The sequence below is a fragment of the Tenrec ecaudatus genome, chromosome 10, assembly GCF_050624435.1.
Source record: "Tenrec ecaudatus isolate mTenEca1 chromosome 10, mTenEca1.hap1, whole genome shotgun sequence".
Classification (NCBI taxonomy): Eukaryota; Metazoa; Chordata; class Mammalia; order Afrosoricida; family Tenrecidae; genus Tenrec; species Tenrec ecaudatus.
This window is the reverse complement of record NC_134539.1, coordinates 107,794,287-107,809,052: the sequence shown is the minus strand read 5'-3', so window position 1 is coordinate 107,809,052 and position 14,766 is coordinate 107,794,287. Positions and strand designations below refer to the sequence as shown.

The following is a 14,766-nucleotide window of genomic DNA, read 5'->3' as shown; positions in this document are numbered from 1 at the left end:
TTGGGATCCAGAGCCTAGGGTTCTCCCCGAGAGCAGCACACCCCAGACTCCCCACAAAGATTTTCCTGGGGCACCTGGAGCTGGGGTCAGCTCCCCATGTGGCTAGGTTTCAGGGTAGGGCCTCTGGTTCTGATCTCCCCAGCTGCCCTTCCCTGTGTGTAGGGTTCTGTTTTCCTGGCTGGTGGGGTGCTCAGGCCCACGCGGAGCCCATCTGGGCAGGGGACCTGGCTCTTGAGACTTGGCCCGAGGCTCTGGCTGAGCCACCATTCTTTGGGCCTTGGTTCTCTTAGATGGGCCTCCTCTTAGGTGGTCGTCGTGGTGGAGAATGGTGTCACCTGCACATACTGGTGACCCAAGACTCCCATGGTCCCTCTCAGAGCTCTTTAGCATGATCATCTGGCCTAGGGTTTGGTGACCATTCTTGATGAACCAGCCTAGGGATTTCTCAGACTGTAGAGTAGGCCCAAGGAGCCCTGGTGGTGTACTGGTTACTTGTTGGGCTGCCAACTGCAAGGTCGGCAGTTCAAAACCACCAGCTGCTCCTCCAGAGAAAGATGTTGTTTTCTACTCTAAAGAGTTAGCCTCAGAAACCCCCAGGGGGCAGCTCTGCCATGCCTTATGGGGTCACTATGAATTGGCATCAACCTGATGGTAGTCCTTTTGGTCTGGGGCCCAGTAGAGTGGCCGGCCTTGACAAGACGGAACCAGGGAGAGTCAGCAGACTAGGGCGCAGGTCAGCAAGCTTTTGAGATGGAAGGGCCAATCCTGTCCCTTGAAAAGTGACTCAAGAGCCCCAAGTATATTTTTACAAACAAATGAAATCACCACTCACTGAAGACTAAATATCCTTTCAGTGTTTTTCAGTTTTACTTCAGAGCCACATCTATATAAAAAAAGAGCCACATCTGACTTGAGAGCCACAGTGTGCTGACCCCTGGCCTCAGGGAGTGGGTGGACGTGAAGTGGGGGGGAGATGGCGGGTGGCGGTAAGAACTCGAGTCAGGATGTCACCCAAAAAGGCTGGCAGGGGCCACAGAAGCCAGGCTGAGGACTGTGGGCAGCAATGACCCTGGGGTGCTTCAGAAAGTTCACACTGGCAGCTGGCCAAAGGACAGCTAGAGGGGATGAGGACAGGACCAGGCACTGAGACCAGCGAGACCACTGAGACCAAGGTTCTGTCTGTGGTGGGGAGTGGGTCCTGGTAGCTGGGAAATTTGTGTCTTCCCGCCAGCATCCCACCTGGGCAAGCAAGGCAGGCCAGCTCTGGTCTCCATGTCTCAGATGGGAAAGCTGACCACCACCCTCACCCTGGGCAGCCTCCGCTTGGTCTCCACCCCCATGTTGTCAACGAGTCCACTCCGACCCAGAGGCCCTATAGGAACTAACAGAACTGCCCCATAGGGTTTCCGAGACTGTCCATCTCTTTGGGAGCAGACACTCGATTTTCTCCCACAGAGCGGCTGTTGGGTTTGAATCTCTGACCTTGAAGTTGGCAACCCAACACTTCACCACTGTACCCTCAGGGCTCCTTCCAAACCCAAACCCACACTCGCTGCTCTTGAGTCAACTCTGACTCCTAGTGATCCTACAGGACAGGGAAAAACTGCCCCCTTTGGGTTTCTCCAGCCATGATTCTTTATGGGAGCAGAAAACCTCTTTGTTCTCCCATGGAGTGGCTGTTGGCTTTGAACTGTTGACCTTGTGGTGAGCAGCCCAACTTACACCCACTCTGCCAGCAGCACTCCTGAGAGATGCTCAAATATCAGTCTGGTTCCAGGCAGCCCCAGAGGCAGAAGGTCTTCATTCTTCTTTTAGGTGGGAGGGGTTGGGGGTGGGGGCTCATTCACTGAGTTCTTACTGTGTGCCTAGCACCGTGCCAGGAGCTTGGCACCAGGACTTCACTGATCCTCCGCAGACCCTCCTGAGGAGGTGCCGTGGTCATTGTGAATTGTCACCATTGCCACACTGCAGGAAAGCGAGGCTCCTGCAGTGACTTGTGCGAGGTCACAGCTACTTACGCAGGGTTTGGATTTGAGCCCAAGGTTCTTTGACAGCACCAGAAACCTCAGCATTGCCACGGGGGGCCCTACTGTGCCCCTGCCCAAGGTTGAGGGGTCACACAGGGGCTCCACTGAGTGTGGGGTCTCCCTAGATCTTGAGGAGGTTCCACAGGGACAGACGTCCCGTGAGGAACAGCAATGGCTCCCATTTGGGCCAGACTTCAGCCACCTGGTCTCCATGGGGACAGGAGTGGCTCCCCCTTGGATGGTCTATTTGCTCCAACACTTTACTCTTCCAAAAGAGGGTCCTTACCCAGAAGCCTGGCTCCACACACATATGCACTCACAACACACCCACACCACACACAACCTTCCCCCCAAGTCAGCCCTATGACCCGCCCATTCCCCCCAAGCTACCCCCACTGACCCTCCCAGAAACTTGAGCACAGCCAGCGGATGGGAAGGAACTTCTCTGCAAAAGCACAAAAAGGGCTTTGTTTTTAACTCAAGGAAGGGCCTTTATTGTTTTTAACTCACTTCCTGGGAAGTTAATGTTTACAACACTCAACCTGAGTGTGTTCACTTGAGCTACACTCAAACAATGCCAACCGAACCCCCCCAGCAAGATGCCAGGACCAGTGCTGCGCCACTCGCCCGCACTTCTGAGCTGCCCTTGGGGGGCGGTCCAATCCAGGGAGCCCAAGATGCCCAAGAAAGACATGACTGATTGGCTCTCAACGTGGCTCCCTTTCCCGCTCAGTGAAAGTGTTGTTAAAAGCAGTACCGGATTATTGTGAAGGCCCGACTACTGCGGCCTTTGCCGTAGCGCAGAGCCGCAGGAGACACGTGGACCCACTGACAACAGCCGCGTTCTGCCCACAGCCGTAAACAGAGTATATTACAGATGCATGTACCAGTGCAAGACATGCAAGCGCTGTGTGCAGCTGATGGGCACGCACACGTGTGCGCGTGGAGGCGAGATGGACACCCACAGGCACGGATACGCGGCAGGATGCAGCACTGAGGGGTTCTGGCCTGGGGCCCTCGCCCTGCCCAACCTCCAAACGGGAAACCCCGCGGGGCTGCCGGTGGCTGAACTCCCTCGTTTGGCCCATGTTTTAAGGGAAGGTGTCCGAGTCCTGCTCTCGTTTCCTTTGGGGCCGCGAGGGGAGTGGGCATCAACCTCTAGGAGGTTTGGCCAGTAAATATCTAGCCAGCCAGCCAGCTGGACCAGTGGGCACTGGTCCCGGAGAGGAGGAAGTCGGTTCAGGGACGGCCTTGGCTCCACACGTGCTTGGGCACTGCAGATCTGAGGAGGCTGAATGATAACCGCCTCTTGGGAGGCAGCATTGGTGGAGGCGGGCCACATGCCGGCAAGTCCACCCCTCGGGGGTAGGGGGACTCCCACTTCCAGTCCGGGCAGTTGTGTCCTTCACCAGAGGAACATGAGGCCAGCTTCCTACGGCCTAGAAGCCGACTAAAGATCGGAGTCTGGATTCCAGTTATTTCAGGGCCTTTGTATCCCCGCCCACCCCACCCCTCCCAATGTCAGCGCCTGGTGTCTCCTCTGCAGATCACTCTGGGAGCCCCAAGGAAGGGAGGGAGGGAGGAGAGCAGGAAGGCAATGTGCTCTGGGTGCCGGCCTCTGCCCAAAGCCCGATGCAGTCAGCCCTTCATCTGGACGGTTCTAAGTGCAACACAGTTGGGGAGGGCGGTCGGTCTAGTCCACCGGCTGTGAAATCCGGGCGCTGTGTGCTGGGAGCCACCCGGCCGCAGGCATGCTCCTCAGATGTTCCCAAGCAACGCTTGGTCCCCCGGTGAATACCAAAGCCAGAGCCAAGAGGAATCTGGGCTTTCCAACACGGTGCTCCCTCCCCAGAGGCTCAGCTCCTTCATTTCAGCGCTGTGAGTAGACCATGGGGTGGGGTGGGGGCCGGCACCGGTCCGAGGATAGCTGAACGAGGCCCACCTGGCCCCCAGAGAACGGTATCCACAGGCGGGATAGACCAGGTTTCGGCCACTGCCATCTTGATTTCTAGCCTCTGGTGCCTGGGCCCGGCCAACCTGCCAGATGGATGGGGTTCCGGAGGTCCCGCCCGGGGGCACCAGGCTTCCCCACAAGGAGAGTCGGGAGGAGGAGAGAGGCCTGTGGAGCCCTGCCTGACCACAGCCTGTCCTCGTACCCACAGAGGACACGCGTTCCGATCCTGTCCCTGGGCGTGCGTGGAGGCCATGCAGCACGACAGGGGCGGGGGCTGGGATGGGGCGCAGACCCGGCCCCCCGCCTGCAGGGGTGGCTGTGTGCATGAGGGCGGCGGGCTTTTGGAGGTGCAGATGAGCGAGCGTGCTGCCGGGTGGCCCTGGGAGCATGCGGGAGCTCAGGATGCAGCCTCGTCTTCCTGGACACCAGGGAGCTCCGGGCTCTTCCCTTGGCCACACCCTTCGTTCCTGTTCAGGGGACAGGAGGGCAGAGGGATCTCAAGGGTCAGCAGAGGCACTCGGGACACACTTGTTGCTCAATCCCTCTGAGCCCCCCCTTATGCAGCATTCAGATCCCACAAGGTCACATGGGCTCAAGTACACTCTCACCCACCTCCCTGAGCTCGGGCCTGTCTCCTCCCCCTCATCTTCGTTTCCCCGGTCCTGCCAATCTCCCCCGCTGCCCCCAAGACCAAGTCTAAAGAGTCCTAACCAATTGGATCCAGCTGACTTCTTGCCTCTGTGGAGCATCAGCTGGTCGGTCATAGGCCCCTCCATGCTGGCTTGGGTCAGCCCCACCCAACCTCCAGTGGCCTTGGGCGGAGGGGCTTACTTTTCCTTTTTCCTGTTGCTTCGTCCACAGGGCAGGGACTGCCAGTGTTGGTCACTTGTTCAGTGGATTGCTGTTTCTGATTCCCACCCCGCCCCCACGTCTCTTTAGAAAAAGACCAATGGGTGGGTGGGTTTAGGGATCTTTCAAACGAGGACCCATCCCACTGAGCGCTCCTGTAGGGTGTCAACCATTACCCCCCAAGTGTAAAGGCCAGGCTATGAAGGACACGTGGTGGGACTCCACAAAGCCTGCTTTTCAAAACTAAACTGGGGGGCATGGACTTGGGGGATTCCGGAGTTGAGAAGGTGCAGCACGATTTCACAATCCAAGGAAGGAAACAGCCCTGCCTGTTGGGCCTGCCTGTTCCTACCACCTGAGGCTGACTTGTCACACCACTAACCCCCCACCTCTGCTAGCCAGCCGATTCCGAGTCCCGGGTCAGCAGCCGTGCCCCTTGTGGGTTCTAAAGACTGCAAGTTTTCACAGGAGCAGGCAGCCTCAGCTTTCACCTGCGGAGCGGCAGCTCCTGGGTTCGAACTGCTGACCTGTAGTTAGCAGCTCAACTTGTAGCACCCGACACCAGCAGGGCTCCTCTGTGATACCTCCAGGGGGGCCCAGGTGACAAACACTGAACTCATTCTGCTGTGGAGTCATTTCTAAGTCATCGCCACCCTGCAGGTCAGGGCAGAACTGTCCCTGCGGCTTCCTGAGACTGTGAATCAGCCTTGTCTTTCCTCTTTGGAACTGCTGGTGGGTTTGAACTGCTGACCTTTCGGTTAGCAGCCCAATGCAAAACCACTAAGCCACGAGGGCTCCTCAGGGGCTGAGCCAGGTGACCAGATGGCCAGGCTGCTGGGCATAGCCTTGGTTCATGCCTGTCGTCCTGGCATAAGCACAAATATTTCCCTGTTACAGTGAGCTTCTGTTACGAGCGACGGGAAGATCCAGGAAGTCACTGATGGTTAATGGCGATGGCGGAACAGCGTGATGGATATAGTGAAAGTTGCCGCTTTGTACGTGGGAAGATGGAGAAGTGGCAACGTATTCACCACAGTGAGCGAAGCAAAGACAGGGGCCCAGTTGGATGCTAAATTATACAGATGATCTCCCTTCACTGGGTCCAGTCCTCGGCAGCATCAGAGGCCTGTGCCTCAGATGAGCTCTGGGACCCTGTCCCCTTGCCACCTCCCTGAAGAGGCGGGGAATCGTCAGCTCAGGGACCATCCAAGCTTCACCTAGGCAGCTCCTCAGTGAGGAGGGAAAGGTTGGTACGTGGATAATCCTTAGCACAGCATCCTCTTACAGGGAGGGGACACCACATGGACCAAGATTAGTTCCTCAGGGGTGCTGGGTCCCAACCCCTGCGGCCCTGGATGGGCAACAACTGAAACTTCTTCTCGGAGAGGTCAAGGTGCCTGGTCAATGCCCGGCGGTCACCTCTAGGAGAAGCATACAGCCCTGCAAAGTCGGCTGGGAGGGGGCAACTCCAGCCAACTCCTCTCTGCAGCCCCCCTCCCAGGCCACAGGGGAAGGTGTGGGGCTGAGTTCTGCCCAGAACCCCTCCGGGTTTTCTCTCTGCAGTTCTGTGAACAGGACTCCAGCCGGCCGTGTTGGCCCAGCCTCACTTATCTCAGTGGAAACCCGAGGACAAGGCTCACAGGTTTGGGACGTGCTTCCCTGGCCTCTCCTTGGTGGCACGCAACCCGCAGGCCCGGCTCACAGTAAGTACTCACCAACTCAGTATCCCTAGGCCCTGGCCCAGTCAGCAGGCCTGCCCACACTTACCACCGGGTGGGAGGGCGCAGGTGGACAAAGCGCTGGCTGAGCACAGAACGAGGCACTGGCTGGAGGCAGGACAGACCACAGAGGTCCCTCCCTCTGCAGAAGAAGGAGCCTTCGGGGTGGGGAGGTGGGGGGTGCTGTGTGCAAACCTCTCCCAGGCTTCCGCCTGCCTAGGGAGCAACAGACTTGAAGCCCCAGAGGGCTGGGCCAGAACTCTATCAAACTTCCCAAAGATGGGACCTTCCTCTCCCAAGAAGCGGGCCCAGTGGGCTCCTCATCCCTGGAAGGATGTGAGTGAGGGGTGTCCCTTCATGCCCCCATGAGCTTTGAGGCCACTTGACTAAGCCCCTAGACTCCACAGCCCAATGGCAGTGGGGGGAGTGCCCTGCAGGCTTCAGCCCCCCTACCCCAGTACTTACACCACCAAGTTTCCTGGAGCAGAAGTGGATTGCTCTTCTCTCCGTGCTTGGGGCTCAAACGGGTTCCCAAAGGAACGCTTTCTCAGCATGGACTTCACCAGGATCTGGGGAGGACACGTAGGTGAGGCGATCGTGGGCCCAGAGCGGCCCTCTCTTACCCGGGCTCGTGGCCTCTGCGAGGGCTGCCAGGGGTGGGGGTGGGGACATTTCGATCGGCAGGGCAGGGAAGCAAGGGTGATCCTGGGAACGGTAAGGAAGTGGGGGCCACTGTGCTCTGCACGGGAGCAGGGTGGCCAGGACTGACTGGTGAGGGGGCTGGGACGCTGGGCTAACAGCCGGGTACTTACCATCATCGGGGAGCACTGGGCAGGGAAAGAGCTGAAGGCATCTTAGTGACAGTGGGGAGCATGAGCGAGGGGCTGGGAGAAGCGGCTCAGAGGAAGCTGCCTCAGAACCCAGGAAGAAGAGCCCAGGGGATGCTGTGCCTGAGGCAGTCAGCTGGAGCAACTGGGTGTCCAGGCTGCCCGGCCCTCCTGGAGAACACACCGTGGACGCACTCCAATTCTGTCCCTCCTCTCGCACAGGGACTCCTCCCTGCCTCTGTCCCCCAGCACACCAACGCACACACCTGAGTCACTTGCCCTCTCACGCATTCCCTCCTTTGTTCACTCAACTGTTGAGGGCCCACCCCCTGCTGGACCCTGGTCCAGGCACTCGGGCTCTATCGGTCACCAGAAAATGCTCGCCCTCCCAGAGCTGGCACTCTCATCAGAGGGCCGGGCAAATAAGAGAAGTCAGTAAAACAGGTGTCGGTGGTTGAGGGCTAAGGAGCCAGAAATGAAGAAGACAAGGAATGAGCCAGAAAGCCAAACCCACCGCCAGCAGGTGGATTCTGGCACATGGAGCCCCTGCAGGGAAGATAATCCCTCCCTAGGGTTTCCAAGCTACAAGTCCTTAGGAGAGCATAAGCCTCCTCTTTCCCAGGCAGAGTGGCTGTGGGGCTCAAACCGCTGACCTGTGCATAGGAACCCCACGAATAACCAACTAAGCCACCAGGGCTCCTTTAAACTCAAAAACCCAAACTCAACTGCCATGAAGTCGATGCCGACTCACAGGGATCCTAGAGGACAGGGTGGAACTGGCCCCCAGTGGGTTTCTGGGACTGTTCGCGCTTTATGAAAGTCAAAAGCCTCGTCTTTCTCCCGCAGAGTGGCTGGTGGATTTGAACTGCTGATCTTGCAGATAGCAGCCCAACTAGTAACCACCACACCACCACTGGGGGACCCGGTGGGAAGGTTAAAATGTTAGCTAAGGGGCCACAACAGGCTCAGGAAAGCAACTTTGGGGTCAAGACCAGAGGGAGGGAGGGAGGGAACTACAGGGGGTCCCGGAGGAGGAGCATCACAGCAGTACAGTCTCTGTGGCACCAGGTTGAAGCCCAGGAAGGTGAGCAGAAGACAAGGACACTGGGGAGGCAGGTAGACAGGCTGTGTGGGGCCCAGCCAGGCAGTTTTGTGGGGGCTGCTCCTTCGTGTAAGACAGGAGCCGGAATGAGCAGGGTCAGGGCTGAGAACCTGCCCAGCTGCTGAGGTGAGCATTCACAATAGTGGGAGCGAGGGCAGCAGTGGAAGGGTAACTTAGAGACTGTCCAGACGATGGCAGATGAGCCCAGAGTGGTGGCAGTGGGGACTCCAGGGGGGCTGACAGATTCTAGGGAGAGTCAAGTAAGCAAAGAGGGCAAGAATTCAGCCAGCTGGGAAGGCCTGGGCCCAGCAGGGAGGGTGAAGCTTGTGGGTCAGCCTGCCTATAGCACGTGGCTCCGGCAGGCTCTCCTGGCCCTGTGGTTAACCAGACTCAGTGATGCTTATGGGCCAGCTGTGCCCCACAGCAAACAGGGTGGCCATGAGAATGTGCCCAACCCCCCTACCCCACTCCCCACCACTATGTCCAGCGAGCACTAAAGACTCCCCATGGTCACCACGCAAGGCATGTGAGTGGAGAGGTGGAAGAAAGAGCCTAAAGCTGTATCTCGTCCACACGCACGTGGGTTCTGGGGCCCCGTCTCCCACTCGACTGCTGCCCAGGCCCTTCCGGGGCTGAGGCCACACGATCTCCTCACACTCAGGTCCTTGCCACCTAACACTGCCTGGCGAAGGCCAGAAGTCCAATCAACGTCAGAAGAGGAGGAAGGAATGGAGAGGAAGATGGGGCTGCCAGGAGGGAGGAAGGAACAGCTCTGGTCACGATGAGGGTCACCATTTATCAGAGGAGGGGACGCGATTTCTTTTTTCTTTCTGTTTTGTTTTTAATTATTTTACTGGGGGCTCTTACAGCTCTTATCACCATCCATCCATCCATCCATCATGTCAAGCACATCTGTACATATGTTGCCATCCTCATTTTCAAAACATTTTTTTTCTACTTGAGTCCTTGGTATCAGCTCTTTTTTTCCCCACACCATTTGCTCTCCTCCCTAAGCCTCCTGGTCAGCCTACCCTGAGCTGAACAGCACCGTCTCCTTCTCCGTGGGTCTCCCCCACAATAGTGGCCTCCTTCGCCAAGCACTGTGGCTGCTGGACTAGACAGCCCTCCGCCCTCACAGAGGACCCAGCACTGACGGCCTCGGGTAAGACACACCGCTCTCCCAGGCCCCAAATGTCCTGCCTCAGACCAGGGAGGCTGCTACACCCGGTCTCTTACCACCGTGGTCCAGCTGGGGATGAGCTTGACCGAGTTCTTCACCTCCTCCTCAGTCACCTCCACCATGCTGCAGTGCTCCTCCTCTGAGGGAAGAGGCTCCTCCCCATTCTTGGTCACCCAGGGGTGCAACTATGGAGACCAGGAAAGGAGAGAGGGGTCAGGGCCATTAGCAGACAGACCCAACCAGCAAGGGACTCCAGACGAACATCCCGCCAATCCTTGTCCCTGAGGCGGGCCCAACGCCTACTAACCCAAACCCAAAGCATGCATGTCCTGGTGGAGCCTTCTCCAGAAGGGAAACCGAGACCTGGTTCCCAGGTCAATGGTCAGGCCAGCCCTAAGCTTCTGGTTTCCCCACCTTGATGTCAGACACCCCAATCCTTGTTTCGGGGTTCTTGTCCAGCATCTTCAGGATTAGGTCCTTGAGCTCGTCGCTGACCTCTGGCCTGAAGAAGGAAGGAAGGAAATGAGGGCAAGAGCCCAGGGGCGAGGCCTGCTCCCTCTCCCTCCTGCCCTGCTCCAGGGGAACGCGCTCCCTGAAGCGGCTCCATGGCCCCCGACGAGCACACACTCGGGCAGACACACCCCAGATGCCCACTTCTCAGGGGGGAAGACCAGGCATCAGGGAGCCGTGGGGACAGCCCAAGCCCCGTGGGGCAGAAGAGAGTTGGGGGAAAAGCACAGGCTTTCCTGCCTCAAACAGGAAGTACTGCCTGGATCATTCCAGTGCCGGCCAGGGGACAGCATCCCCACTTTGGGAAGCACTGCTCTCCCTGGAAGCAAGCCAGGAAAGTTTCTCTCTCCTTTGGAAAAGCAGACAATGAGATTCCCAGAGGTTAGCTCGCTGGTATACTGGCCCCCACCCCCTCCCAGAGCCAGAGGAGTGTGGGTCTTGCCTGGCAGGTTCAGGATTCTAGAAGAATCCTTCTCTCCCTTCTTTCCTTCCTTCCTTCCTTCCTTCCTTCCTTCCTTCCTTCCTTCCTTCCTTCCTTCCTTCCTTCCTTCCTTCCTCTCTTCCTTCCTTCCTTCCTTCCAGACATTCAGGGACGAGGGATTCAGGTCCAGGCTGCAGGACTCGGCTCTACATCCAGCCTGGATTGTCTGCCCAAACTCCAGGCTCCTCTGCTATCAGTGCTCTTGGGAGGTGATCCCCCCACCCACCCCACTCTAAGCCTGGGAAGACGGCACCCACTCTGGGCCGGCGGACTCTCAGGTGACCTCTGCCGACCTGGATGACAGGAGAGAAAGAGGGGTCCCTGGCAGGGGGTCCGGGATGAGGAAGGGGGTGGATATTATAGGATCGGTGGGTGACGGGCAGACTGCAGCTGGTTAGTATCGCTTAGAGGAAGGGAGCAGTGGGGCATCAGTTCAGCAGGGACCCCAAACTCAGAGGACCTTGATTGCCAGGATCAAAGTGTGTCCTTTGTCCCCAGGGGGCTCTGGGGACCCTTGGAGAAAGACTTAAGCAGGAGATTCGGTGCTGGGGTTTGTTGTGCTTTGTCAGAGCCGTCGCTGGGCCTCCCTGCCTGGAAGGGCTGGAAGAAAGCCAGCAGCAAGGGCAGCAAGGCGATTGGAGAGGAGGAGGCGGCCAGACCGGTCTGGAGAGAAAGGCTGAGGTGGGAACTAGGCAGGTGGAGAGGTGGCAAAGAGATCAAGAGCTATGTACAATCAGACACAACAAGACTGGGGGACCGGACAGGGAGCGGGTGTGAGGGGGCAGAAGACATGAAGGACGACACCCAGGTTGGGTTCTAACCTGCCCCAGGGGGCTCAGGTCAGCAGCTGCAGTAGGGAGAGCTACGGGTGAGCAGGAAGGCTTCCCAGATAGCCCCTCTGGGCTCAGAGACCAGACCACAGTGAGGGCAGGGAGAGAAAGTGACTTCCAATCTCAGCCCCACTGGCAGCTTGGGAGCCTCCACTTCTCCAGGTGAAATGGGAAGCCTCACGTGCATCTTGGAGAAGATGGGAAGGTAGAGTCCAGGGGCCGAAGGGGATGGGTGGCACTGGCCCAGGGAGGCCCATGGTTCTGAGACAGTGCATGGCCAGGGCATCATCTCTGCCCACTCTGGCCTCAGAGCTCCCCTCCAGATGATGGGGTCTGGGCCCTGGCCTTCACAATCCCACCCTCTACCTGCTCAGGTGCTCCTCCCACAGAACAGTTCCCCCACCTCCAGATGTGCAGGCTAGGCAGGAACCCTCAGAGGCCAAAAGCTCTGCTAACAGTCAGATACACCCTTTCCCAGGTGGGTGGGGGTCCCCTTGGTGCACTACTCACTCCTCAGGAAAGGCCACGGCCACAGTCTTGATCTTCCGGTGCAGGGCCAGAATGTAGTCATCAATGAAGGGGCACTACGGGCAGAGAGGCAACACGGATGAAGGTCAAGGACATCGACCTCTGCTGGGGGTGGGGGCATTGGCCCCCACCCCTTGGTACGGAATGTGAGAGGGGGTGGGGCCTAATTTAAGGGCCTGGAACCCAGAAAAAAGCAAACAGTACAGAATGAAGGGGTTGCTGAGGTTGGCCTCCCCTCGATCTTCCAAAACCACTCACCAAACTCACCACCATCAAGTCAATGCTGAGTCATGGCGCCCCTGGAGAACAGGATGGAACTGCCCCTGTGGGTTTCTGAGACTACAGCTCCTTACAGGAGTAGAAAGCCTACTCTTTCCGCCATGGAGCACTTGGGGGTTTCAAACTGCTGACCTTGTAGCTAGTAGCCCAATGTGGAATCACAACGCCATCAGAGCAACTTGGCCTTCCAGCTGCTAAAGGCAGGACCTTTCTTCTTAGGGTTGGGCGCTTGGGAGCCTGTTCACGGAGACTCCCTCCTACTCCCCAACACCCACAGCCATCACCAGCACACTAATGGACAGAGAACTTGGCCAAGTCCATTTGGTTGCTCCCCAAACCCAGTTTTGGTGAAAGAGAACTTATTGAATGATTGAATGGTGATGTGAATGGGTAAATGAATGATTGAAAGGCATCGAGGGACAGAAGGGCAGGGAGCACTCTGGCTGGCGATGTGTCACCATCAACACTTCCCCTCCGGAGGGTAGCTGTTCCTGGACTCCTTCACTCGACACCCCCTCCCCGAAGGGGACACGAGAAAAATCTCCCTAGGTCCTCCCCGAGTTAGGTGGGCTCTTTCAAAAGCCTGTGTGGACAGGAAGGGCAGGTCTCCTCACCCAGCACTCACCTTTCCGTAGACGAAGCAGTACAGCGTCACCCCGGTGGCCCATACATCCAAGGCCTATAAGCAAACATGTTCATATCAGTCGCTCTCAAGGGCGCCACGTGCCTTGCTAGCCTGCTCCATCCCACCACGTGTCTGCCACTGTGCCGTGCTATGATGCTGGAAGCTATGTCACTGGTGTTTCCTATCCCAGCCGGGTCGCCCACTGTGAACAGGCTGCAGCCCAGCTTCCAGATGAAGACCTGACTAAGAAGAAGGAATACGTTGTCTACTTCAGAGGAACGAGTCACTGAAAACCTCATGGATAGCATGTAAACACTGTCAGAGACGGGAAACCTCATGAAGAGAGAGGGAATGTTGTCAGAGATCGTGCCGACAGATGTGCCCGAGGTTGGAAGGCACTCAAAATAGGACTGAGGAAGAGCTAGCTGCCTTCTCAAAGTAGAGTCGGCGCAACGATGCAGATGGAGCAGGCCCGCGGAGCAAAGCTCTGGGAGCTCCATTTGTTGATGGGGCCTGAGGCAACTGCAAACATCAATGATCAGGACTTCGAGTGTACAAAATATGAATCTTGGAAAACTGGACGTTGTCCACAGTGACATGGAATACATGAACACTGACATTCTGGCTGAAACGGATGGGCACTGGCCATGTTGATCAGGAAACACCATGGTTTACCATCATGGGAATGTTAGGCAGATTCAAGAGTAACGGCATCACATTCATGGCCAAAAAGGACATCCCCAGATGCCTCCTAAAGTAATGCTGTCTGGAATCGGATGCCCTCCATCTGAATTCAAGGAAATGCAATAGAAATAACTATGATCCAAATATATGTGCCAACCACTAAAGCTAGCGATGCAGACACTGAAGAATTCTACCAACGTCTTCGGTCTGAAATTGGTCAGATACACAATCAAGATGCAAGGATAATCAATGGTGACGAATGCAAAAGCTGGAAACACAGAGAAAGGAACGGAAGTTGGAAAATACGGTCTTGAATGGCAGAAACCAGCTATAGATCACATGATAGAGAAGTTTGCAAGGTCAATGACTTCTTCAATGCACAAATGCCTTTTATCAACAACGTAAAAGACTATACACGTGAACTTCTCTAGATGAAATATACCAAAATCAAATAGACAACACCTGTAAGATGGAGAAGCTCAATATCAGCAGCTAAAACCAAGCCAGGGGGTGAACATGGAACAATCAACTGCTCATATGTAAGTTAAGGTTGAAGTTGAAAAGGAAAACAAGTCCTAAGCACCCAAATACGACCTAGAGCAAATCCCACCTGAATTTCAAGAATGTTTCAAGAACAGATTAGACACCTGAACACTAATGACAAAAGTACCTGAAGAGATGTGGGGGGACATCAAGAACATCATTCGTGAAGAAAGCAAAAGGGTATTCAAAAGACAAAAAAGATCAAAGTGGGTGTCAGAAGAGACTCTGAACCTTGCTCTTAGCCTTAGAGTAGCTAAGGCAAATGCAAGAAAGGATGAAGTCAAAGAGCTGAACAGAACATGCCAAAGGGCAGCTCAGCAAGACGAAGCCAAGTAGGGTAATGAAATGTGCAGGGAAACCTCCTTCCTCCATCACTGACTCACTCAAAACAAACGCAGGCACGTGTTCCACGCCGGGCCTGTGTTGAGTGCCGGGGACACAGCAACGGCTAGACCAGGGCCTCTGGGGTTCCAAGTCTCCTCGGGTCAGGCCCAAACCAGGCTTGTTCCGACTCAATCGTTGCAAAGCCGCCTCCATCTCCAGCTCTGGCTTCAAGGGGTCACCTTCCTCCAAATCACACACTAGAAAAACCACTACCCACCTTCTTCCGGGGATTGGCCCCCGCCCCT

General features: G+C 56.6%; 1 protein-coding gene across 1 annotated transcript in view; it reads right to left on the bottom strand.

Moving 5' to 3' along the window:
- Positions 1 to 2,502: 2,502 nt before the first annotated feature.
- CAMKK1 (calcium/calmodulin dependent protein kinase kinase 1) overlaps positions 2,503 to 14,766 on the bottom strand; it is a 28,600-nt gene continuing 16,336 nt past the window's right edge. Inside the window, exons 11-16 of the mRNA XM_075561170.1 lie at positions 12,911 to 12,964; positions 11,989 to 12,062; positions 10,072 to 10,159; positions 9,714 to 9,842; positions 7,014 to 7,117; positions 2,503 to 4,448 (exon numbers count right to left, since the gene is read on the bottom strand). Coding sequence (XP_075417285.1) covers positions 4,379 to 4,448; positions 7,014 to 7,117; positions 9,714 to 9,842; positions 10,072 to 10,159; positions 11,989 to 12,062; positions 12,911 to 12,964 — 519 coding nt within the window. The 3' untranslated portion in view covers positions 2,503 to 4,378. The remainder of the gene's footprint in view (positions 4,449 to 7,013; positions 7,118 to 9,713; positions 9,843 to 10,071; positions 10,160 to 11,988; positions 12,063 to 12,910; positions 12,965 to 14,766) is intronic.